Source organism: Trachurus trachurus, assembly GCF_905171665.1.
Source record: "Trachurus trachurus genome assembly, chromosome: 20".
NCBI classification, from domain to species: domain Eukaryota; kingdom Metazoa; phylum Chordata; class Actinopteri; order Carangiformes; family Carangidae; genus Trachurus; species Trachurus trachurus.
The window spans coordinates 74,282-98,968 of record NC_139911.1 but is presented as its reverse complement, the minus strand read 5'-3'; the positions used below and the strand labels follow the sequence as shown (position 1 = coordinate 98,968).

Below are 24,687 nucleotides of genomic sequence, written 5' to 3'. Positions count from 1 at the left end.
TTGTTGAAAAAAAACAAAACCCGATCCCCTCCCCGGGTTGATTGACAGCCCGTCGGACCAATAGGAGAGCAGCAAACTCCGGTTAGTCGTAACAAACTCTTTACAACAGTTGATATTAATATTTTCTATGTTTAACAAACAGCTGTTTCAGTGTTTACATCTCTACAGCAGCTGTGTCTGTGACGTCACCGGAGGAGGAGCTACAGCCCGCGAGGAAGCAGGAAGGAGCAGGAAGTGGCCTAATATGGAAGAAGAGTGACTTCCGGTTTGGGTGTAGCTGCAGCGGAGACAGAAGAAACACTTCTCTCTGAGCGACGGAGGATAAAACTATACAACTACACAACTATACAACTACACAACTACTACAGCTGGTCGGTAGCAGGTCGGTGACGTGTCGGTGACGTGTCTGTGTGTGTCTGTGACGTCAGAGACTTCCGGTGAAGATGTCCAAGTCCCTGAAGAAGATCGTGGAGGAGACGAGAGACAAGAACCTGGTGGAGGTGGAGATGTGTGACCGCGGCGTCAGCAGCATGCTGGACGTCCCGGGGCTCTGTGAGTATATAACCCCCCCTCTAACCCCCCCCCGGGGCGTCAGCAGCATGCTGGACGTCCCGGGGCTCTGTGAGTATATAACCCCCCCTCTATAACCCCCCCGGGGCGTCAGCAGCATGCTGGACGTCCCGGGGCTCTGTGAGTATATAACCCCCCCTCTATAACCCCCCCGGGGCGTCAGCAGCATGCTGGACGTCCCGGGGCTCTGTGAGTATATAACCCCCCCTCTATAACCCCCCCCCCCCGGGGCGTCAGCAGCATGCTGGACGTCCCGGGGCTCTGTGAGTATATAACCCCCCCTCTATAACCCCCCCCCCCCGGGGCGTCAGCAGCATGCTGGACGTCCCGGGGCTCTGTGAGTATATAACCCCCCCTCTATAACCCCCCCCCCCGGGGCGTCAGCAGCATGCTGGACGTCCCGGGGCTCTGTGAGTATATGACGTCACCTCACCCTCACCCTCATGACGTCATGACGTGCTGCTGCTGCTGCTGCTGTTGTTGTTACCTGAGAGTATAGTAGTAGTAGTAAACCTTTATTTTACCAGGCAAGAATTGCTAAGATACATTCTAATTAAGGCAATGGCCTGGTAGGAGGTGAAAGACCTCCTAATATAAGGGGAAGGGAGAGGGGGGGTAACATTAAAATATAGACAATAAATGCACATACAACAACAGTGACACAAAAGAGGAAAGAATAAAGACATAATGCAATGACATACCACAGAATGACAGTTAGTTTGACGTACGGTGACATACAACAAGTTAAGTAAGGAAGAGATATTAAATGTAAAACAGTGATACTAGACAACCATAAATGAGACAGTAACAGAACAACAACAGTACCAGACGGTGTTAGTGAGGTTAGTGAGGTGACAGGATCAGAGAGAGCTTTAGCTGGGACAGCTGCAGGTAAACTTTATACTTTATGGATTTAGTTATGACTTGTTTGAAGGAGTTGACAGAAGTAAGAGTTTGTAACTGTAAGGATTTTTGGAGTTGATTCCAGCTGTCGGCGGCAGCAACCTGGAAGGAGGAACGGCCCAGGGAAGAGTTGTACCCTCGGGGCATTTAACAGGATGAGAGGGGCAGAGCGGGTGTTGTGTATAGGGGGAGGGCGCAGATGCAGAAGCTGGGTTAGGTAGGGAGGAGTAAGACCTAGGAGGGTTTTGAATACCAGCATCAGCCAGTGAATGTTGCGCCTGGTTTCCAAGGTGTAGAGGTCACAGTGATGGGTCCTGTACGGGGCGGTGGTAGCAAATCGAATGGCGGAGTGGTAGAGAACGTTCCTTTGCAGGCAGATCTATATATGACATCACCGTTGTTGTGTTTGTGTGTTTCAGTCACTCTGTCCAACATCACTCAGCTGGTGCTGAGCCACAACAAGCTGACAGGTAGGAGCTCCCAGCATGCACTGCTCTGACCTCCCAGCATGCACTGCTCTGACCTCCCAGCATGCACTGCTGCACCGCGCTGACCCCGGCACGCAGCAGGGGTCTGTGTGTGTGTGTGTGTGTGTGTGTGTGTGTGTGTGTGTGTGTGTGTGTGTGTGTGTGTGTGTGTGTGTGTGTGTGTGTGTGTGTGTGTGTGTGTGTGTGTGTGTGTGTGTGTGTGAGAGACAGAGAGCAGGTCACATGACTGATGCTCCAGGTGTTGAGAGACAGAGAAACACCGTTATTGTTACAAACTCCTACGGTGAAGCAGAGAGAGAGACACAACCAGGCAGTTAAACACATTTATTGTGACCAAACAGAAGGGGGGCGATGGGAGGAGGGGAGATCCAGGGGGGGGGGGGGGGGAACCCGGGGGGGGGTTGAAGAGAGGGGGGGGTTGGTCCAGGGAAGGGCCGGTGAATATTCTCATTTGTCCAGGTCATAGTATCTCAAAGGAGGTTAAATGGAAAGCAACTGGACTTAGTTATTTGTCTAGGAAGACGTTTCACCTTCATCCAAGAGGCTTCATCAGTTCATGTAGCATCTGACCGGACTCAGACACCTGGATTAATCAGGTTGTCCAATAATGTGAGACAGGAAATGAAGGAGCTGCATTAAATCCAGGAAGGAGCTGTGCATAGAACCCATAAAGACGTTTATAGAACCGACTCACTCAGACTCAGTATCACTGCTCCTCTCAGGCGGAGGGACACAGTGGCAGTGACTCGGTTAGTTCCTGATTATTATCATGGTTCAGTCCAACTAAGACCAGACAGTTTTATCTGTAGAGCCCGTTTTTACCAACAGTTTGTCTCAATGGGCTTCACATCCCATAATAACAACATCCTCTGCTGAGGCCTGATGTTGTGTGTGTTTAACTCCAGCAGAGGGCGCCACACACACACCCATCTCTCTCTCTCTCACACACACACACACACACATCCCATAATGCTCCTGGTCTCGCAGGTCGACAGCTCGTGTCGCCAGGCGACAGCAGGTCACTGGTTGCCACGGTGACAGTGTCAGCTGTCAGTCAGAGGAGACACACGGTCACAGGTGGAGCAGCTTCCCATCACGCAACACACACACGCGCTGGGCTCCTTTCGGCCAATCAGCTTCCTTCCCTGTGATGATGCTGATCAGCTGATCAGAGCCACTCGTTACTGTCTCACCTTCGTTCACAAACCAAACCATCGTCCACGGACAGACACCGGCCGATTATCCTAAGGTCTTAAGATTATTGTATGAGATTCTCTTGTAGTGTGTGGTGTGTAGTGTAGTGTAGTGTAGTGTAGTGTAGTGCAGTGTGTGGTGTGTTAAGAGTCAAAATTCTCACAACAATCGCCTCAGAAAACGTTCGGCGCTGAATTGATAATCGTAAATATTAAACATGTTCAATATTTACAAATCAAAAGTCATCTTGCATGTGGAAAGCTGGTGTTGTGCTGAGAAGTGCCAAGCTCTGCATGCTGCTCGCAGCAAGCCACTTCTCGACACAACACCGGTAATCCCACAGAGAGCCACGGTGCAGCCCTGGCATTACATGAGGTTCACACAGACATTCACGCATACACGGGAGATTTCCTGATAGCCGATAGCAAAGACGGTAGCGATCATAGCCAGCAACAGCCAGCAATAGAGCAGCCATGTTTAAATGATCATGTGACCGCCGCTCACAGCCGCTTTACTGCTCGGCCTCCGAAGCCACAGACACACACAGATGGTATCGTTGTAAAGGCTGAAGTGTCCCGCTTTCAATAAAAAAAAATTACATCGCTCTCATTGTCCATTCCGGAAATAGACCCGAAAGAGTAGCTACAACAATACGGATCTCTTTCTGAGTTTTCTGACCAGAGGGTCAAGATTCTGAAAAATCTTAATGTGTGTGGTGTGCTGTGTTTGGAATATCACAGCACACCACACACAATACGATCAAAACTGTTCAATCACAGATTTTTTTATCTTCATGTGTGGGGTCTCTCACAGATAAAGAATCGGTTGAGATGTAGAGAATCTTTATGTGTGTGGCAGCTTTAACGTTGTTGTTACGTTGCAGCGGTTCCTCCCAACGTGTCTGAGCTGAAGAACCTGGAGGTTCTCAACATGTTCAACAACCAGATAGAAGAGCTGCCGACGCAGATCAGCAGCCTGCAGAAGCTGAAGCACCTCAACCTGGGGTAACACACACTATACACACACAGACACACACAGCGAGGAGAGGGGGCGGAGCCTCTTGATCCTCAGACAGGGTTAAAGGGTTAGTCTGTCTAGTTAAACAGTGTAAAGCTGCAAACTGAGATTCAGCTGCTGCTTCACTGTTTGTTTGTCTGACGACTCAATCACACAAATAAACAACACACACACACACACACACACACACACACACACACACACACACACACACACACACACACAGAGACACACACACACACACACACACAGAGACACACACACACAGAGACACACACACACACACACACACACACACACACAGAGACACACACACACACACACACACACACACACACACACACACACACACACAGAGACACACACACACACACACACACAGAGACACACACACACACACACACACACACACACACAGAGACACACACACACACACACACACACACACACACACACACACACACACAGCTCCTTCAGTATAAAGGTAGATGTCCATGTGTAGTGTGAGTATAAAGCAGCTCTAGGTGTATATATATATATATATATATATGTGTGTATTGACCCCTTGCAGCTACGTCACAATTAGAACGTGACGCGAGAGGCGACGCCATGACGGACGGCAGAAAGGGCTCAGTGATAATGTACTGTGTATGGGTGCCGTCCAACAATGTGGCTCGATCACTTCACACTACAACCTCACAGCATTATCACTTATTTTAAATAGAATATCTACTCATCCGTTGCAATATTCTGTTTGTTTTTTTGTTATTCGCCGTAGAATATCTCAGTTTTCTGTGCTTTTTCCACTGCTAAGGAGCTAACGTCAGTCAGTGCCACACTCCCCATACAGCAGCTGCTGCTGTCTTTGCTGCTGCTAACTACAGTTAACGGACCTGGAAATTAAAACCTGGTCCGACCCGTGGGTGTTGAAGTCCTGACCCAACATCTGTCTAATTAGTGATCATTCTCTGATTAAACCCGGCTGAAAAATAAAAGAAAACAGGAAGCCGGAACGTGACGTCACGTGCAAGGGGTCAATAAGTGTAATTATTACACGGCTCTATTGAATGCTGCTCTCTGATTGGTCCAGCGCTGCGTTCTGCGGTCTGTTATTTCTGTATAACGGACCGTCGTCATGTATAACAGACCGTTGCTAGGGACGGCGCTCTGATCAGCGCAGCACAGAAAAGAGAAACTATGCAGGATATTTACCTTGTGTTTCATTTTTACCGTCATTAAACAGCTTCGGACTAATAGTGATGTTAGAGATAAACGACTTGTAACTTGTTACAAGGAGAGTGGAGGCTCCTTCACATCGCTGCTGGAAACCAGACCTGCATCAGAGCCTCTGACCCAGTGTCACAGCTCTCCTCCTCTCGTCTCGGTGGCACCGCGGCTCCGCGACACAAACGCACCCCGTAAACAGTAAAGTTAATCTCTTGTTTATGACAGATACGACTACACACAATACACACATCTTAACACGTGTATGGTAATCTATCGATCCACTGATTGATTATCAAAGGCTTCAAATGCACCGGGAGGAGGCTCAGTGAAACAGCGGAAGTGACCGGTACGTCTTGCAGATTCGCTAAATGATGCAATGATGCAATGATCGATGAAAGTCGTATTTTGATCAACATTATGTTTCAAATTAATTATTTTACTCGTAAACCGTGTAATAAGCGGGATAATGTACAGTTCGTCGGTTGTTATGGAGAAATAAACCCCTTCATGTTGAATGAAATACATACAACCTGTCGGGGTTTATTTAAGCAATATATCACGACAGGCCGTGGTATATGCTCAATATACCACGGCTAACAACCAATCAGATTGCCGGATTTCACCTTTCCGTTTTATAATTCTCCATAACAACCTCCGAACTATACATTATCCCTTACTTATATTAATACTGGTAAAGTATTCAGACACTGAGCCGTCACTTCCTGTCACTTTGTGATGTCACAACATCGCTGAGTTATTTTTCTTGTGATGTTTTATTAGTGTTAATGTTATATTACTGTGTGTGTGTGTGTGTGTGTGTGTGTCTCTCTGTGTGTGTGTCTCTCTGTGTGTGTGTGTGTGTGTGTGTGTGTGTGTGTGTGTGTGTGTGTGTGTGTGTGTGTGTGTGTGTGTGTGTGTGTCTCTCTGTGTGTGTAGGATGAACCGTCTGTCCACGCTGCCTCGGGGCTTCGGGTCTCTTCCAGCTCTGGAGGTTTTAGATCTGACCTACAACAACCTGAACCACAGCTCTCTGCCGGGGAACTTCTTCTACCTCAGTGAGTAGGCTACACACACAGACACACACATGTACACACTCTAACAAACAGACACACACACACACACACACCCAGACTCACTCTACCCCTGTGTGTGTGCAGCGACGCTCCGAGCTCTCTACCTGAGCGACAACGACTTCGATCTTCTTCCCGTCGACATCGGGAAACTGACCAAGTTACAGATCGTGAGTTCTGATCCAGATGTGATTCACTGACAGATGTGTGTTCATGTTATTGATCTGTGTGTGTGTGTGTGTGTGTGTGTGTGTGTGTGTGTGTGTGTGTGTGTGTGTGTGTGTGTAGCTGAGTCTGAGGGACAACGACCTCATCTCGCTGCCTAAGGAGATCGGAGACTTGGCTCAGCTCAAAGAGCTTCACATCCAGGGAAACAGGCTGACGGTGCTGCCGCCGGAGCTGGGTACGGACCACACACACACACACACACACACACACACACACACACACACACACACACACACACACACACACACACACACACACACACCCAGTACAAAAACTGGTTTTAAATAAATGAATAAACGATGCTTCGCCTGGCGGAGCGGCCAGTAAGACCTGGGTTTATAAAACACTTTTTTTCATTTTTCATACATTAGTTTATTTCATAGGGGCAGTGCACCACTAATCAACAGAGTTAAAAGAAAAACTGTCAGTGGGCCAGAGTTAGCCAACAAGGCTAGTTTCCCTCCGTTGTCCCTGGCCAGATGTTAAAGGCAACCTAAAAGACAAAAAAAGGGGCAACAATTAAGGCCCAATCCCATTTCACCCCTTGGCCCTACCACTTACCCCTACCCCTCCGTTTTGCGCGTTCACGTGTAGGGGTAGGGGTGTCCCAATCCCCGTTAGGACAGAGGGGTAGGGGGAAGTGGTAGGGCTACATACCCCTCCAAACGGAGATTTTTCAGAGGCACACTCCAAACGGAGGGGTATGAAAAGTTTCCCAGAATGCATCTTGCGGCAGCCGGCAGCGGTGGCTGTAAAACGAAAAGCTGTTTTATTTCTCACTGTAGCGCGGTTATTACGTCACTTTATTAAGTTTTAATATTTTTTCTTGCGAGAAAGTAACTATTTAGGTCCCAAATGTGCGGTTAGTTTACCCAAATGACGGCGGGTTAGAAGTTTGCTCCGACGTTTTTTCGGAGAAGTGAAGCTCCAGGAGGAGCGGCTCCTCACAGAGACAGCAGCCGGTCTGCAGCGCTGCTCCGCCGGCCAAATTACGTTCTCGTCCCGGTCCCGCCGGAAGAAGACGGTCGTTAATTAACTTATCCGCGGGTTTTTAGAGGTTTACCACCAGCATGTTAAATTCTTTTTAGCATTTAAATGTTGGTCTTATTGATGAAATCTGACAATTGTGGCAGTAGCATTAGTTTATTTGAATGAAAAGTTATGCTTCATGTATCAGACAGAGGAGCAGGCAGCGCTGCCTCTGGGCTCTGTGTACAGAAATCACCACATTTACATCAGTAAATAAATGTTTTACAATAAACCGATCAGTCTGCATTAAGTTTTATCTTATTTTATTAAGTTATATGGAACACGCTATTTGATTTCTGGCAAAAGCTCGCCGCATCAGCTTACGTAAAAGCCAGTGAGACTACGTGATGACGTATGTGACTGTTGAAGGGGTGTCCCAATTCGGAGGGGTTGACTTTCTACCCCTACCCCTTGTAGCTCCGTTTCAAGGGGCGAGGGGCAAGGGGTAGGGGAAGGGGTAGGGGTAAAAAAGAGAAATGGGATTGGGCCTAAGTACTTTCAAGACACAACTTCCATAACAATCTACCTAGTAAAAGCTCCTAATAACAAGTAAAACAGGTAAGAAGTCTGACATACAGCATAACATAACGGGTGCATGACGTCTGTCCGACTACCCATTTCTCCGACCATACATTTCTTTATTTTTGCGTCCATTAGTCCGACCTCCCACTTCTCCGACTTAAGTAGCCCTAACCCTTAACCTTACCCTAAACCTAACCTTAACACTGTAGAATGGGTAGTCGGAGAAATGAGCCGTCCGACTATTGGGCAGTCGGACTGATGTATGCTCCCCCTAACATAACATGCAGACAGGGAGAAGAAGAGTGAGAGAAAGAAAGAGAGGAAAGTACAGCTAGAAACACATGCAAGTAGCACACAGAGCTAAGACATTAGCACACAGAGCTAAAACATTAGCACACAGAGCTAAAACATTAGCACAAACAATATCAGACATTACAAGGCAGGACATGAAATGGCATTAGGCAAGAAAACAAAAGCTAACAAACAAGCAAACTGGAGGAAACCCTGTCTGTCTGTGTGTGACTCTATTTCAACTGATTTGTAAAAATGGGTAATTGTGTGTGTGTGTGTGTGTGTGTGTGTGTGTGTGTGTGTGTGTGTGTGTGTGTGTGTGTGTGTGTGTGTGTGTGTGTGTGTGTGTGTGTGTGTGTGTGTGTGTGTGTGTGTGTGTGTGTAGGTAACCTGGACCTGACTGGACCTAAACAGGTGTTTAAGGCGGAGAACAACCCCTGGGTCACTCCCATCGCCGACCAGTTCCAGCTCGGTGTCTCTCACGTCTTCGAATACGTTCGCTCAGAGACCTACAAGTAGTAAGTACACACACACACACACACACACACACACACACCTACACACACACACACACACACACACACACACACACACACACACACACACACACACACACAGAAAACAAACTAAACATGTAAAGAAGAGAGAAGTCACAGCATCACTCAGCGTTAAAAGCCGTTCTGAATAAGTCCAACTCTGGTGTACTTGAGTCCACGTACGCGTACTCGGTGTTCTCTCTCTTTTCTCTCTCTATCTCTCTTGTCCGTCATCAAGCAGCAGTTTACAACCACTGGAAGTAGTAGTAGTAGTAGTAGTAGTAGTAGTAGTAGTAGTAGTAGTAGTTTACAGCGACCAGACGTAGTTGTAAACAACAAGGAGATTGGGTCGATAGTTCCAGGTCTGTTTCTGTGGCTGCACAGCAAGAAACTCCTGAGCTACGTTTGCCATGTACAGTAACCATGGTAACTTAACAAAATCAAATTATTAGACTGATTGGTTCATTGAAAAACATTTATTTATTTACATAAATGTGGTGATTTCAGTCCGTAGCCCAGAAGCCCTGCTCACTTTAGGCTACATTCAAACAAACTAATGCTACTGCCACAGTTGTTTCATTTCATCAATAAGACCAACATTAATCTGCTAAAAACAGTTTAACCAGCCGGCGGTAAACCTCTAAAAACAGTTTAACCAGCCGGCGGTAAACCTCTAAAAACAGTTTAACCAGCCGATGGTAAACCTCTAAAAACAGTTTAACCAGCCGATGGTAAACCTCTAAAAACAGTTTAACCAGCCGATGGTAAACCTCTAAAAACAGTTTAACCAGCCGATGGTAAACCTCTAAAAACAGTTTAACCAGCCGGCGGTAAACCTCTAAAAACAGTTTAACCAGCCGATGGTAAACCTCTAAAAACAGTTTAACCAGCCGATGGTAAACCTCTAAAAACTGTTTAACCAGCCGATGGTAAACCTCTAAAAACAGTTTAACCAGCCGATGGTAAACCTCTAAAAACAGTTTAACCAGCCGGCGGTAAACCTCTAAAAACAGTTTAACCAGCCGATGGTAAACCTCTAAAAACAGTTTAACCAGCCGATGGTAAACCTCTAAAAACAGTTTAACCAGCCGATGGTAAACCTCTAAAAACAGTTTAACCAGCCGATGGTAAACCTCTAAAAACAGTTTAACCAGCTGGCGGTAAACCTCTAAAAACAGTTTAACCAGCTGGCGGTAAACCTCTAAAAACAGTTTAACCAGCCGATGGTAAACCTCTAAAAACAGTTTAACCAGCCGATGGTAAACCTCTAAAAACTGTTTAACCAGCCGATGGTAAACCTCTAAAAACTGTTTAACCAGCTGGTGGTAAACCTCTAAAAACAGTTTAACCAGCCGGCGGTAAACCTCTAAAAACAGTTTAACCAGCTGGTGGTAAACCTCTAAAAACAGTTTAACCAGCCAGTAGTAAACCTCTAAAAACAGTTTAACCAGCCGGCGGTAAACCTCTAAAAACAGTTTAACCAGCCGGCGGTAAACCTCTAAAAACAGTTTAACCAGCCGGCGGTAAACCTCTAAAAACAGTTTAACCAGCCGGCGGTAAACCTCTAAAAACAGTTTAACCAGCTGGTGGTAAACCTCTAAAAACAGTTTAACCAGCTGGTGGTAAACCTCTAAAAACAGTTTAACCAGCCGATGGTAAACCTCTAAAAACAGTTTAACCAGCCGGCGGTAAACCTCTAAAAACAGTTTAACCAGCTGGCGGTAAACCTCTAAAAACAGTTTAACCAGCCGATGGTAAACCTCTAAAAACAGTTTAACCAGCCGATGGTAAACCTCTAAAAACAGTTTAACCAGCCTAACAAACGTTATAACTGACCCCAGACTCAGGGTTAAACGGTGACGTGTTGACGGCGCTGAAGCCAGAATTAAAACAGCTTGTTATGGCTGTCGGTTGTCGGTTGTCGGTTGCCGCAAAATGGCGATAGTGATGCTAATTTCTGTTAGCCTGTCTATGTGGTTTTACATTATACGTTAGCATTAAGCTAGCGGACTTTGTTTAGTTCACATGTGGGGTAGAAGCCGCTGATTGGCTGAGAGGCTTTCACTCAAAGCTTTCCTCAGGATGCTTATTGTCAGTCCGAACGAAAGGGGCGTTGCCGAGGGCGACGTGATGTAAACTCATCCCCTCTGTTGGGGCAAAAACAACTGAAGGACATGAAGTTATTTCAGTCTGATCATATGACCCCCCCCCATAGAGACACAGTATGAACAGACTGAGAACATGTGAACACACACACACACACACACAGACACACACACACACACACACAGACACACACACACACACACACACACACACACACACACACACACACACACACACACACACACACACACACACACACACACACACACACAGAGACACACACACACACACACACACACACACACACACACACACACACAGACACACACACACACACAGCTGGGTGCAGCCTGTCTTCAGGTGTTAAATCATTTCCAACATCTTTGCGTTTTCACAGCTTCATTTACACCTAAAGACAGGTGTTTGACTAAACGTCCTTCCTCTGTCAACACACACACACACACACACACAGACACAGAAACACACAGACACACACACACACACACACACACACACACACACACACACACACACACACTCCAGTTTGAACCTCGACAGTAACGATAATGAGAATCTTCATCAGAGACTCTGACCAGATGTTGACCAGATGTCACCTCAGGAATCATCAGCCAATCACAGTCGAGTATTTCACACATCAGCACGTAATGATGTAATGATGTAATGATCTGTTTCTCATTGGTTATTGAGGGAATCGAACCTCCGTCCTCATCCCGGGGGAGAAAACCATCGCTAGTTAACTTACCCGCAGGTTTTTAGAGGTTTACCACCGGCTGGTTACATTATTTCTAGGAGCTAAATGTTGGTCTCAGTGATGAAATCTAACAGCTGTATCAGTAGCATTAGTTAGTGTGAATGTAAAGTGAAGCTTCCTGTGTGTATTGGACAGAAGAGCAGCGCTGCCTTGGGGCTCTGGAGCCTACGGACACAAACCACCACATTTACATCAAGAAATACATGTTTTACCATCAACACATCAGTCTGCAGTAAGTTTAGGGTCAGGGTTAGTCTCTATTAAGTTATATAACATGGTTACGCTACACGGCAAAGACACTTCACTACTCTAAACCGTCTGTGGTTACGGTTAGAGGTTAGAGGTTAGAGGAGCGTTGCATTGTGGGATACAGTACAGAATGTAGACTGGTCAGATACTGGAGAGTTTTTCCGAATCAGTACGACATCCGGGAATTTTTCTCATAATGCAGATTTAGCTTTTGTTTACATACTAGATACTATATACTACACAACTACACAACTACACAACTACATTTAGACCACAACAGTGCCAGCAGGAGAGTCTGTGGTTTACAACAGGGACTAACCTTAACTAACTAACTAATGATGAGCTCAGCGCTCGCCTCCCATTGGCTAAAAGCCTCAGTGTTTGTCATGAATCTTAATTAGGATTCTTCAACCCCACCAAACACACACACACACACACACACACACACACACACACACACACAGTAATGTTCCTGTGGATGGTAAATTGCTTGGCAGCTCTAGTGAAGATGAGGAGGCTGAGAGAGGAAGGCCCCGTCAGATCAATGGCCTTTGGCCTCTCTGCACATTCATCAGACACACACACACACTGACTTTGTTACACACATGGTTAAAAGAAAAGAAAATACTAACTTTCTATGTCTTTACACACACACACACACACACAGAACTTTGCTGTGATTAATTAAGCCGTGAGGAATAGTAGAACTCCATAAAGACATCATCAGAAATCTGAATCCATTCTCCTCTTCTTCTGCTTTTAATTGGCCCTAACAGTTCAACACACACACACAGACACACACACACACTCACACACACACAGACACACACACACACACACACACACACACACACACACACGAACACACACACACACACACACACACAGACACACACACACACACACACACACACACACGAACACACACACACACACACACAGACACACACACACACTCTCAAACAGCAGCACAGTCACATTATTATATTAATTCTAATATTTTCCATCTCTGAGCTAACAGAGCTAACAGAGCTAACAGAGCTAACGGAGCTAACAGAGCTAACAGAGGTAACGGTGCTAACAGAGCTAACGGTGCTAACAGAGCTAACGGAGCTAAAGGAGCTAACAGAGCTAACAGAGCTAACGGAGCTAACAGAGCTAACGGAGCTAACAGAGCTAACAGAGGTAACGGTGCTAACAGAGCTAACAGAGCTAACGGTAGCAGTTAACTGATCCATGAGAGCGACATGTTGTTGACTTGAAATGATTAAAGGTCGTTAATAAACAGGACGTCCTGATGATGTCATCGCTCTGTGATTGATCACTTCATCAATCAGCTGCTTTGATCTCTTTGATCTCTTTGTTCTCTCTCTCCACATTGATTCATTTTTCCTCTGTGACTCTCACTCATCCATCAGTTCCATCAACAGCAGCTCTGATCCACCCACTGACTGAGGAGCAGCTGAGACCTGCTGCTGGTGGACTAGAGGCCCATTGGGCTAGAGGACCATTGGACCAGTGGACCATTGGACCATTGGACTAGTGGACTAGAGGACCATTGGGCTAGAGGACCATTGGACCAGCAGCTGAGACCTGCTGCTGGTCCACTAGAGGACCATTGGGCTAGAGGACCATTGGACCAGCAGCTGAGACCTGCTGCTGGTCCAATGGTCCTCTAGCCCACTAGTCCACTGGTCCACTGGTCCACTGGTCCAATGGTCCTCTAGTCCAATGGTCCACTGGTCCAATGGTCCACTAGTCCAATGGTCCACTGGTCCAATGGTCCAATGGTCCACTGGTCCACTGGTCCAATGGTCCACTGGTCCAATGGTCCACTAGTCCAATGGTCCACTAGTCCAATGGTCCACTAGTCCAATGGTCCTCTAGTCCAATGGTCCACTAGTCCAATGGTCCACTGGTCCACTAGTCCAATGGTCCACTGGTCCACTGGGCTAATGGTCCACTGGTCCACTAGTCCAATGGTCCACTGGTCCACTGGGCTAATGGTCCAATGGTCCAATGGTCCACTGGTCCAAACCAGTGGACCAGTGGACCAGAGGATTAGCCCAGTGGACCAGTGGTCCAATGATCCAATGGACCACTGGACTATGACTAGTCCACTGGTCCACTGGGCTAATGGTCCTCTGGTCCAATGGACCACTGGGCTAATGGTCCACTGGTCCACTGGTCCAATGGACCACTGGGCTAATGGTCCACTGGTCCACTAGTCCAATGGTCCACTAGTCCACTGGTCCAATGGACCTCTAGTCCAATGGTCCACTAGTCCAATGGTCCACTAGTCCAATGGTCCACTAGTCCAATGGTCCACTAGTCCACTGGTCCAATGGTCCTCTGGTCCACTGGTCCACTAGTCCAATGGTCCACTAGTCCAATAGTCCACTGGTCCAATGGTCCTCTAGTCCAATGGTCTACTGGTTCACTAGTCCAATGGTCCACTAGTCCAATGGTCCACTGGTCCACTAGTCCAATGGTCCACTGGTCCACTGGGCTAATGGTCCACTGGTCCAATGGACCACTGGGCTAATGGTCCACTGGTCCACTAGTCCAATGGTCCACTAGTCCACTGGTCCAATGGACCTCTGGTCCACTGGTCCACTGGGCTAATGGTCCAATGATCCACTGGTCTAAACCAGTGGACCAGAGGATTAGTCCAGTGGACCAGTGGACCATTAGCCCAGTGGTCCATTGGACCAGAGGACCATTGGACCAGAGGACCATTGGACCAGTGGACTAGTGGACCAGAGGACCATTGGACCAGTGGACTAGTGGACCAGAGGACCATTGGACCAGTGGACTAGTGGACCATTAGCCCAGTGGACCAGTGGACCAGTGGACTCCATTGTTACTGCTGACAGAACCTTAAAGGTGTCAGCTACAAGTCTAATTCCTCGTGGCTAGTAGGTTTAGGGTTAGTAGCTCCGCCTCACGTGGCACAGACATCGTTTCATGTCGATGTTGCCAGATGTAAATATTTATATATTTTGGACCCGTCAAAATGTATAAAACAATTATTTATATAGTATAACAAATGTTCCAGTAAAATTAATACTTTTATTCTGCACCCCTCTAGACGTTCTGTGGATTTTTAATTTTCTATAAAAATTCATCGTTTTGATGAAAAAGTTGTAGCAATAACCTTTAAATTCATTCATAACAGGCTAACGTATGTTTTTGTTGTGACGGACTCACAGAACTCCAATGATCTGTGTGTGTGTGTGTGTGTGTAATGTGGTTATTACTGTAGTATTACTGTAGTATTACTGTAGTATTAATGTAGTATTAATGTAGTATTAATGTAGTATTGTTGTATGCCCAACAGCACTGGGGGGCGGGGCTTAGAGACGCTGACATCTAGAAGCCCTGTGATTGGTCGGGTGTTTCCAGGATTAGTGTTGGAGCGTGAGCGCAGCAGCAGCTGGAGGATCTGTGTGTGTGTGTGTGTGTGTGTGTGTGTGTGTGTGTGTGTGTGTGTGTGTGTGTGTGTGTGTGTGTGTGTGTGTGTGTGTGTGTGTGTGTGTGTGTGTGTGTGTGTGACAGCTCGGTGTTAACACCACCAGCAGCTCGTCCAGAGTGTGAGCAGCACGTTAGCGTCTGTCTGCTGATGCGTTCAGGAACAGGACTCAGTGTCGGTCAAGACACACTCACTGGTTTTAATATGATACAGAAGGAGACTGAAGACGCTCCACCACACTCATCTTCATCCTCGTCTTCATCCTCATCTTCATCCTCGTCTTCATCTTCATCCTCGTCTTCATCCTCGTCTTCATCAGCAGCTCCACGCTGTAGAGAAATCAACCAATAACCATAATCGATACAGCAGATACTGCAGCTCTTTGCTTCTGCCAATGTTTGTACTTTTTCTCTTCAGTGGCTCAGGTGGTAAAGCGGCTCGTCCAATGATCAGAGGGTTGGCGGTTTGAATCCCGCTCTGTCCCGGTTGCTGCCGTAGTGTCCTTGGGCAAGACACCTTACCCACCTTGCTCCTGATGGGTCGTGGTTCGCGCCTTGCGTGGCAGCTTCCGCCATCAGGGTGTGAATGGGTGAATGTGATGTACTGTAAAGCGCTTTGGGTATCGTTCAGGTCTAGTAAAGCGCTATATATAAATACAGACCATTTACCATTTACCATTTATATTGATCCGAGTTAGATTCATCGGTTTGTGTCTAGGGGTTCTCTGTGTGTTACCATGGTAACGCTATGAAAGAACTGGTTTTGGTTCGAGTTTCATCACCCGATCCGGTCTGTAGTGGTTTTCTGGTGGTTTGTGTCAAGATGGCCGACAGCGGTGAAAGAGCTGAGAGATAGAAGAGGAGCCGTCTTCCCCCTGGACAACCCCCCCCCCCCCCCCCCCCCCGGTCTGGGGTCTGGGGGGGGGGGGGGGGGGGGGGGTGAGGAGGGGTGAGGAGGATGAGGGGTGTGAGGGGAGGGGGGGGGGGGGGGGGTGAGGGGGTTTGATGGGCGGCAGATGTGAAGACGTCTGGCAGCGTTTAATTCCCAACTGAGACTGTTGACATGGGATGGAGACAGAGAGGAGACACAAGAGGCTGACACTTCCTCCACTGTGTGTGTGTGTGTGTGTGTGTGTGTGTGTGTGTGTGTGTGTGTGTGTGTGTGTGTGTGTGTGTGTGTGTGTGTGTGTGTGTGTGTGTGTGTGTTCCATATTCATGAGATAAGACAGTGGGTGGAGCTCAGGTGATTGACAGACTCACCTGTTAACGAGTGGCGCTCTTAGCTCCGCCCCTAACGAGCGGCGGCCGATCAACCTCGTTGCTACGGTCCAACGTCGTTGCTACGCTCCAACATCGTTGCTACGCTCCAACATCGTTGCTACGCTCCAACATCTGCTGTTTCCAGCAGCTCGTTTAAAACAGGAAGTCAGACACACAATTATCTGGAGCAGCTGCAGGGCGGAGCCACAAAACGCCGTTTCCACTCGGATGAGCAGCTTCACTGAGACACACAGCCTCACAGCCTCACCCCGGGGGAGGAGGAAGTGACAGACAGGGGGGGGGGGGGGGGGGGGGGGGGAAGGGGGTAAGGGGGGGTTCTCCTCAGCTGTAATGGACTCCAATAAGAGAAGCAGAGTGGACGCCACTGATGAATGAGTGTGTTGCTGCTTCCAACACAAACCTTTTAGCCACTCAGAGTGTAAAGTCTACTGGTATAAAGGTTCGTAGATTTGTGACGCGCTATGATTATATATATATATATATATATATATATATATATATATATATATATATATATATATATATATATATATATATATATATATATATATATATATGATTATATATACGTGTTATGATGACAGATACGCTGAGATCCAAATATGCTTTTGGTGCATTTATTGTGAACTAACAGCACAGACCTATCACAGCGCAGCAAAGATCAATGAATGGAAGAATGAGACTAGCGGATTAAACAGATAAAAAGGGAATGAGTGAATGAATGAGTGAGTAGCAACAAAAATTACAGCTACTCCCAACCCTGACTCTCTCTCTCTCTCTCATCTGTGTCACCGGTGAGTGCCCACCTTTACCCACACACCCCCTCTGCAACACACACACACACACACACACACACACACACACACACCGTGCTGCTCATCTTCAGCCTGTGTGTCTCTTACAGAGTGAATATCTGAATCTAATTCATGTAAAACTGTCTCTGCTGTGATTGGTCAGAGCTGCTCCAGCTTTGACCAATCACAGCAGAGACAGAAACACAGATGAGTTTAAAACCATATTAACCCTTAAACCCCCCCCCCCCCCCCCCCCCAGTCTCTACGGCAGACACATGCAGGCCAACCCCGAGCCCCCGAAGAAGAACAACGACAAAACCAAGAAGATCAGCCGCAAACCGCTGGCCGCCAAGAACAAGTGAGGAAGAGGAGGAGGAAGAGGAAGATGATGAGGAAGACGAGGAGGAAGATGAGGAAGACGATGAACACTCGCTGAGCTCCGCCTGCATGTGCCTTTTTTTCTCTTTTTTATTACATGAAACTTGTTTTTATATGTAACTGATATAAAGTTCTTCCGATGTTTCTGTCGACTCGTCCCGTTGCCCCCGACGACGACAGAGCTGTGTATATTATGATCCTGAACTGTGCTGATGCCAAAGTGTTGAGCTGTTTCTACTGCAGACTAATGTTTCACCTGTTCTACTAACACACACACACACACACACACACACACACACACACACACACACACACACCACAACACTAAACACTCCACTTCCTGCTTGTTGTCACCTTTCACCAGCGTCGCTCACGTTTCAGCCTGATGCATTAATGAACCATGAGTCCGTGATTTCAAATGAAAAATAAAACTCTCTGCACCTCCTCTCGTCTCCGAGTCTCAGTCTCAGGCAGGAATCGAACTGGCGATCACCATGTTGGACTTTGTTAACAGTGGATGTGTTTGGGTTTTTGGTTTAAATGTCACCAAACTGCAACATTACAAAGTCGTTTCCAGCTGCATCTCAGATGAAGGATCAGGTGGGCGGGGCCACAGCAGGTCAGTGGGCGGGGCCACAGCCTGTCAGTGGGCGGGGCCACTGCAGGTCAGTGGGTGGGGCCACTGCAGGTCAGTGGGCGGGGCCAATGCAGGTCAGTGGGCGGGGCCACACTACTTTGTTATGCTGTGTGCTCTCAGTCAGCTCACTTAATATTGGTTACATTCAATTTTAGTCACATTCCACTTTGTCGGTTCCCCCCACATACAAGAGGACTTTTGATCAAAATGGTCACCATTGTTGGGGCCTACAATCTGACCCCCAAACTATCTAACTGGTTCTATCTGTCATTTGAATGTTAATTAAAACATTTTGTGTTGTATTTGATTTTGTTCTTGAGTCACTTTGTGTTGAGAAAAAAAAGTGCTTAATTGACCAATCCCCATGATTCTGTTACTAGTCCGACATTAGTTCTGGAAAGTGTGGTTGTCAAGCTGTCAGGACTCTAACTGTTACAACATGTGTTGTTATGGTAGTTTCAGAGTGGAAAAAGTAAGTGGATCAGTTTACCCCATTGATTTCTCTGGTTTGTCTCAGTTTACCCCTGAGCTGGGGTAAACTGAGACACGAGACCACTTTTTTTTTAAACTATCATATTTTCACTGTCCTTCATCCTGAATACATTCTGATCATTTCCATTGCTAGGCAACATCCTGAATTAATGGGAAATGTGTACATTTTACTGATAAATCATTTTAGCTCGCTTAGAGGGGAGCAAATGTAAAAAGTGTCTCACTTTACCCCACTCTCCCCTAAGACGGCAGTAAGGGCTTGATGATCTGACAGTGGAACAGCCCTCACACACTCACGGACTTCCTGTGAACGCGCCTCTAAGTCAGTGAGTCCGTGAGGGGTCGGAGTGGAATTGGGCCTCAGCCTCTTTGTTGGCCTCTGGTCTGGTGTCGTGGCTCTGACCCCCCCTCCACCCCCCCCCCCCCGGTGGTGGTGACCATGTTCCTGTTTTATTCTCACTTCATCTCAATTCATCTCACACCGCTCCAAGGACACAACGAGTCCCCGGCTGCAGAGGTCATTGATTTTCATGAGGTGATTTATCGGCAGCGTGTGCAGGGCAGCGGTGACTGTCTAAGGAGGCGAACTGCCACTTTAATGAGGCCGGTGACACGCAGAGCAACACGGCAGAGCAACACGGCAGAGCAACACGCTGAGCTGCAACACGGCAGAGCAACACGCTGAGCTGCAACACGCCGAGCTGCAACACGCCGAGCTGCAACACGCCGTCAGGACGAGCTGCAACACGGCAGAGCAACACGGCAGAGCAACACGCTGAGCTGCAACACGCCGTCAGGCCGAGCTGCTGACACTCAGCTGCTGCTGCTTAACGACCGCTGTTGCCGCTCGTCCTGACGCCTTCAGTGATGTTAGGTGGAAGCTAACTCTAATCTAGTTTACTCTAATCCAGCTAACTCTAATCAAGTTTATTCCAGTCCAGATAACTCTAATCCAGTTTATTTTAGTCCAGCTAACTCTAATCCAGTTTATTCCTATCCAGATAACTCTAATCTAGTTTATTCTAATCCAAATAACTATAGTCTAGTTTATTCTAGTCCAGATAACTATAGTCTAGTTTATTCCAGTCCAGCTAACTCTAATCTAGTTTACTCTAATCCAGCTAACTCTAATCTAGTTTATTCCAGTCCAGCTAACTCCAATCTAGTTTACTCTAATCTAGTTTATTCCAGTCCAGATAACTCTAATCCAGTTTATTCTTGTCCATATAACTCTAATCCAACTAACTCTAGTCCAGCTAACTCTTATCCAACTAACTCTAGTCCAGTTTACTCTAATCTAGTTTACTCTAATCCAGCTAACTCTAATCTAGTTTATTCCAGTCCAGCTAACTCTAATCCAGTTTATTCTAGTCCAGATAACTCTAATCCAGTTTATTCGAATACAGATAACTCGAATCCAGTTTACTCTAATCTAGTCCAGCTAACTCTAATCTAGTTTACTCTAATCTAGTTTATTCTAGTCCAGCTAACTCTAATCCAGTTTATTCTAGTCCAGCTAACTCTAATCCAGTTCATTCTAGTCCAGATAACTCTAATCCAGTTTATTCGAATACAGATAACTCTAATCCAGTTTATTCTAGTCCAGATAGCTCTAATCCAGTTTATTCCAGTCCAGATAACTCTAATCCAGTTTATTCCAGTCCAGCTAACTCTAATCTAGTTTACTCTAATCTAGTTTATTCTAGTCCAGCTAACTCTAATCCAGTTTATTCTAGTCCAGCTAACTCTAATCAAGTTTATTCCAGTCCAGATAACTCTAATCTAGTTTACTCCAATCTAGTTTATTCTAGTCCAGCTAACTCTAATCCAGTTTATTCTAGTCCAGCTAACTCTAATCCAGTTTATTCTAGTCCAGCTAACTCTAATCAAGTTTATTCCAGTCCAGATAACTCTAATCCAGTTTATTCTAATCCAGATAACTATAGTCTAGTTTATTCTAGTCCAGCTAACTATAGTCTAGTTTATTCTAATCCAGATAACTATAGTCTAGTTCAGTGTTACTCATTGCGCGGCTCGGGAGCCACATGCGGCTCGTCAAGCTATAATTGGTGGCTCGCTTGGTAGCTTTCTATGTGGTAACAGCCAATACATTTTTTCAAATGTGCTACATAAACATACAACACTGGACTACAAAAATGCAAACATCCGAATTATACTTCTCCCTGCCTTCACCCAAATAATGAAGGTGAAAGGAAGTATTTTAAGTGGAATTAAAAAAAAAAAAAAAAAAAAGGTCATCCCTAAAGGGGGCATTGTCAAACCTGGCAACGCGGCCCGCAAGCCATGTGGCATTGTTTACAACACTTGACCACAGCGCACGTCTGCAGGCAGGCTACGTTAGCTCCGTTAGCTCCGCTAGCCAGCGTGATGGACAGTTTTTAACCAGAAAAAGGACAGAAACCAGCTCAAAAAGCAGACGGACAGACACACAGTGTTGTAACGAATAGTGGAGTGTGTGAGGAATATGAGTCTGAGGAAGCAGCAAACAAAAATCAGCACGAAGACACCATAGAGGGGACGAGCAGGCAGACGGCAGGTGTAATATAAGAAGCATACAAGATGAGCACAGAAAATTTCAAGTGGACAGACGAATTTTTATTTGTTCTGTATGGCATGAACCCTAACAAACCCTCACTGTGATTGCAACAACAAACTACAAATACACATTGAAAGTCAAGGACATGCATGTCCAGCTTCTGCTCATCCCAGTATTAAGGTAAATATGGTCTTAAATGAAAATGTATTGGCTGTGTTGTTTCTTTTCTTGTGGGATGTCCAATTTATATGTAGAAATGCACATTTGCAAAGGTGACTTAGTATGTTGTCGCAAAAGTGGCTCTCCCCTTGATTTTGCACTGCCAATGTGGCTCTTGTGAAGAAAATAGTGAGGATCACTGGTCTAGTTTATTCTAATCCAGATAACTCTAATCTAGTTTATTCTAGTCCAGCTAACTATAGTCTAGTTTATTCTAATCCAGATAACTATAGTCTAGATTATTCTAATCCAGATAACTCTAATCCAGTTTATTCTAGTCCAGATAACTCTAATCCAACTAACTCTAGCTCAGCTAACTCTAATCTAGTTTATTCTAGTCCAGATAACTCTAATCTAGTTTATTCTAGTCCAGATAACTCTAATCCAGTTTATTCTAGTCCAGATAACTCTAATCCAGTTTATTCTAGTCCAGCTAACTCTAATCCAGTTTATTCTAGTCCGGCTAACTCTAATCTAGTTTATTCTAGTCCGGCTAACTCTAATCTAGTTTATTCTAGTCCAGCTAACTCTAATCTAGTTTATTCTAGTCCAACTAACTCTAATCTAGTTTATTCTAGCTCAACTAACTCTAATCCAGTTTATTCTAGTCCAGATAACTCTACTCTAGTTTATTCTAGTCCAGCTAACTATAGTCTAGTTTATTCTAATCCAGATAACTATAGTCTAGTTTATTCTAATCCAGATAACTCTAATCCAGTTTATTCTAATCCAGATAACTCTAATCTAGTTTATTCTAGTCCAGCTAACTCGACCTCCCGCACCGGAGACGATGCTAACCTCTTCACCAAGAGGTTGACAACCACTTGGCGGGTTGGTTAGCACATCCTTTATGGGTGGAGTGAGTGCACATCCGTTACACTCACCCCCGCTGAACTCATTCCACCCAGGGCATCCGGGTCACGGCACCACTGTAGCCGATGTCATATCTGGCCCTCTGCGTTGTGTTTCTCACGGCCTGCCCTAGGTGGGGTTCAATCCCACGACCTCCCGCACCGGAGGCGACGATGCTAACCTCTTCACCAAGAGGTTGACAACCACTTGGCGGGTTGGTTAGCACATCCTTTATGGGTGGAGTGAGTGCACATCCGTTACACTAACTATAGTCTAGTTTATTCTAATCCAGATAACTATAGTCTAGTTTATTCTAATCCAGATAACTCTAATCTAGTTTATTCTAATCCAGATAACTCTAATCCAGTATTTTCTAGTCCAGATAACTCTAATCTAGTTTATTCTAATCCAGATAACTCTAATCCAGTTTTTTCTAGTCCAGATAACTCTAGTCCAGCTAACTCTAATCAAGTTTATTCCAGTCCAGATAACTCTAATCCAGTTTATTCTAGTCCAGCTAACTCTAATCCAGTTTATTCCTATCCAGATAACTCTAATCTAGTTTACTATACTCCAGATAACTCTTATCCAGTTTATTCTAGTCCAAATAACTCTAATCTAGCTAACTCTACTACAGCTAACTCTAATCTAGTGTATTCTAGTCCAGATAACTCTAATCCAGTTTATTCTAGTCCAGATAACTCTAATCTAGTTTATTCTAATCTAGCTAACTATAGTCTAGTTTATTCTAGTCCAGATAACTATAGTCTAGTTTATTCTAATCCAGATAACTCTAATCCAGTTTATTCTAATCCAGATCACTCTAAACTAGTTTATTCTAGTCCAGCTAATTCTAATCCAGTTTATTCCAGTCCAGCTAACTCTAGTCTAGTTTACTCTAATCTAGTTTATTCCAGTCCAGCTAACTCTAATCCAGTTTATTCTAGTCCAGATAACTCTAATCCAGTTTATTCTTGTCCATATAACTCTAATCCAACTAACTCTAGTCCAGATAATTCTAATCTAGTTTACTCTAATCCAGCTAACTCTAATCTAGTTTATTCCAGTCCAGCTAACTCCAATCTAGTTTACTCTAATCTGGTTTATTCCAGTCCAGATAACTCTAATCCAGTTTATTCTAGTCCAGATAACTCTAATCCAGTTTATTCTAGTCCAGATAACTCTAATCTAGTTTATTCGAATACGGATAACTCTAATCCAGTTTATTCTAGTCCAGATAACTCTAATCCAGTTTATTCCAGTCCAGATAACTCTAATCCAGTTTATTCCAATCCAGCTAACTCTAATCTAGTTTATTCCAGTCCAGCTAACTCTAATCCAGTTTATTCCAGTCCAGCTAACTCTAATCTAGTTTACTCTAATCTAGTTTATTCCAGTCCAGCTAACTCTAATCCAGTTTATTCTAGTCCAGATAACTCTAATCCAGTTTATTCTTGTCCATATAACTCTAATCCAACTAACTCTAGTCCAGATAACTCTAATCTAGTTTACTCTAATCCAGCTAACTCTAATCTAGTTTACTCTAATCCAGCTAACTCTAATCTAGTTTATTCCAGTCCAGCTAACTCCAATCTAGTTTACTCTAATCTGGTTTATTCCAGTCCAGTGTTAATTTCGTCAGACGAGACGAGACGAAAAATATTCGTCAACGATGGTTTTTTTCATGACGAAAACGAGACGAAGACGAGACGAAATCAATGCCCTTAAACACTGACTGTGACCAAATTTACACGCATTTTTTGTTGACGAAAAAAGACGAGACGAAATCTACTTAATCAAATAA

General features: G+C 45.5%; 1 protein-coding gene across 3 annotated transcripts; it reads left to right on the top strand.

Moving 5' to 3' along the window:
• The first annotated feature begins 272 nt into the window (after positions 1-272).
• rsu1 (Ras suppressor protein 1) lies at positions 273-18,387 on the top strand. 3 transcript variants are annotated; one of them, XM_083995073.1, is made up of 8 exons: positions 273-552; positions 1,893-1,943; positions 4,039-4,159; positions 6,336-6,454; positions 6,557-6,639; positions 6,758-6,872; positions 8,925-9,057; positions 18,008-18,387. In XM_083995073.1, exons 1-8 carry the CDS (start codon positions 444-446, stop codon positions 18,108-18,110), a joined length of 834 nt encoding a protein of 277 aa, XP_083851199.1. In that variant the 5' UTR covers positions 273-443; the 3' UTR covers positions 18,111-18,387. The 3 variants fall into 3 exon arrangements, with proteins under 3 accessions (XP_083851199.1, XP_083851200.1, XP_083851201.1); XM_083995074.1 differs by lacking the exon at positions 18,008-18,387 and adding an exon at positions 13,621-13,748; XM_083995075.1 differs by lacking the exon at positions 273-552 and adding an exon at positions 953-980.
• The last annotated feature ends 6,300 nt before the right edge of the window (positions 18,388-24,687 follow it).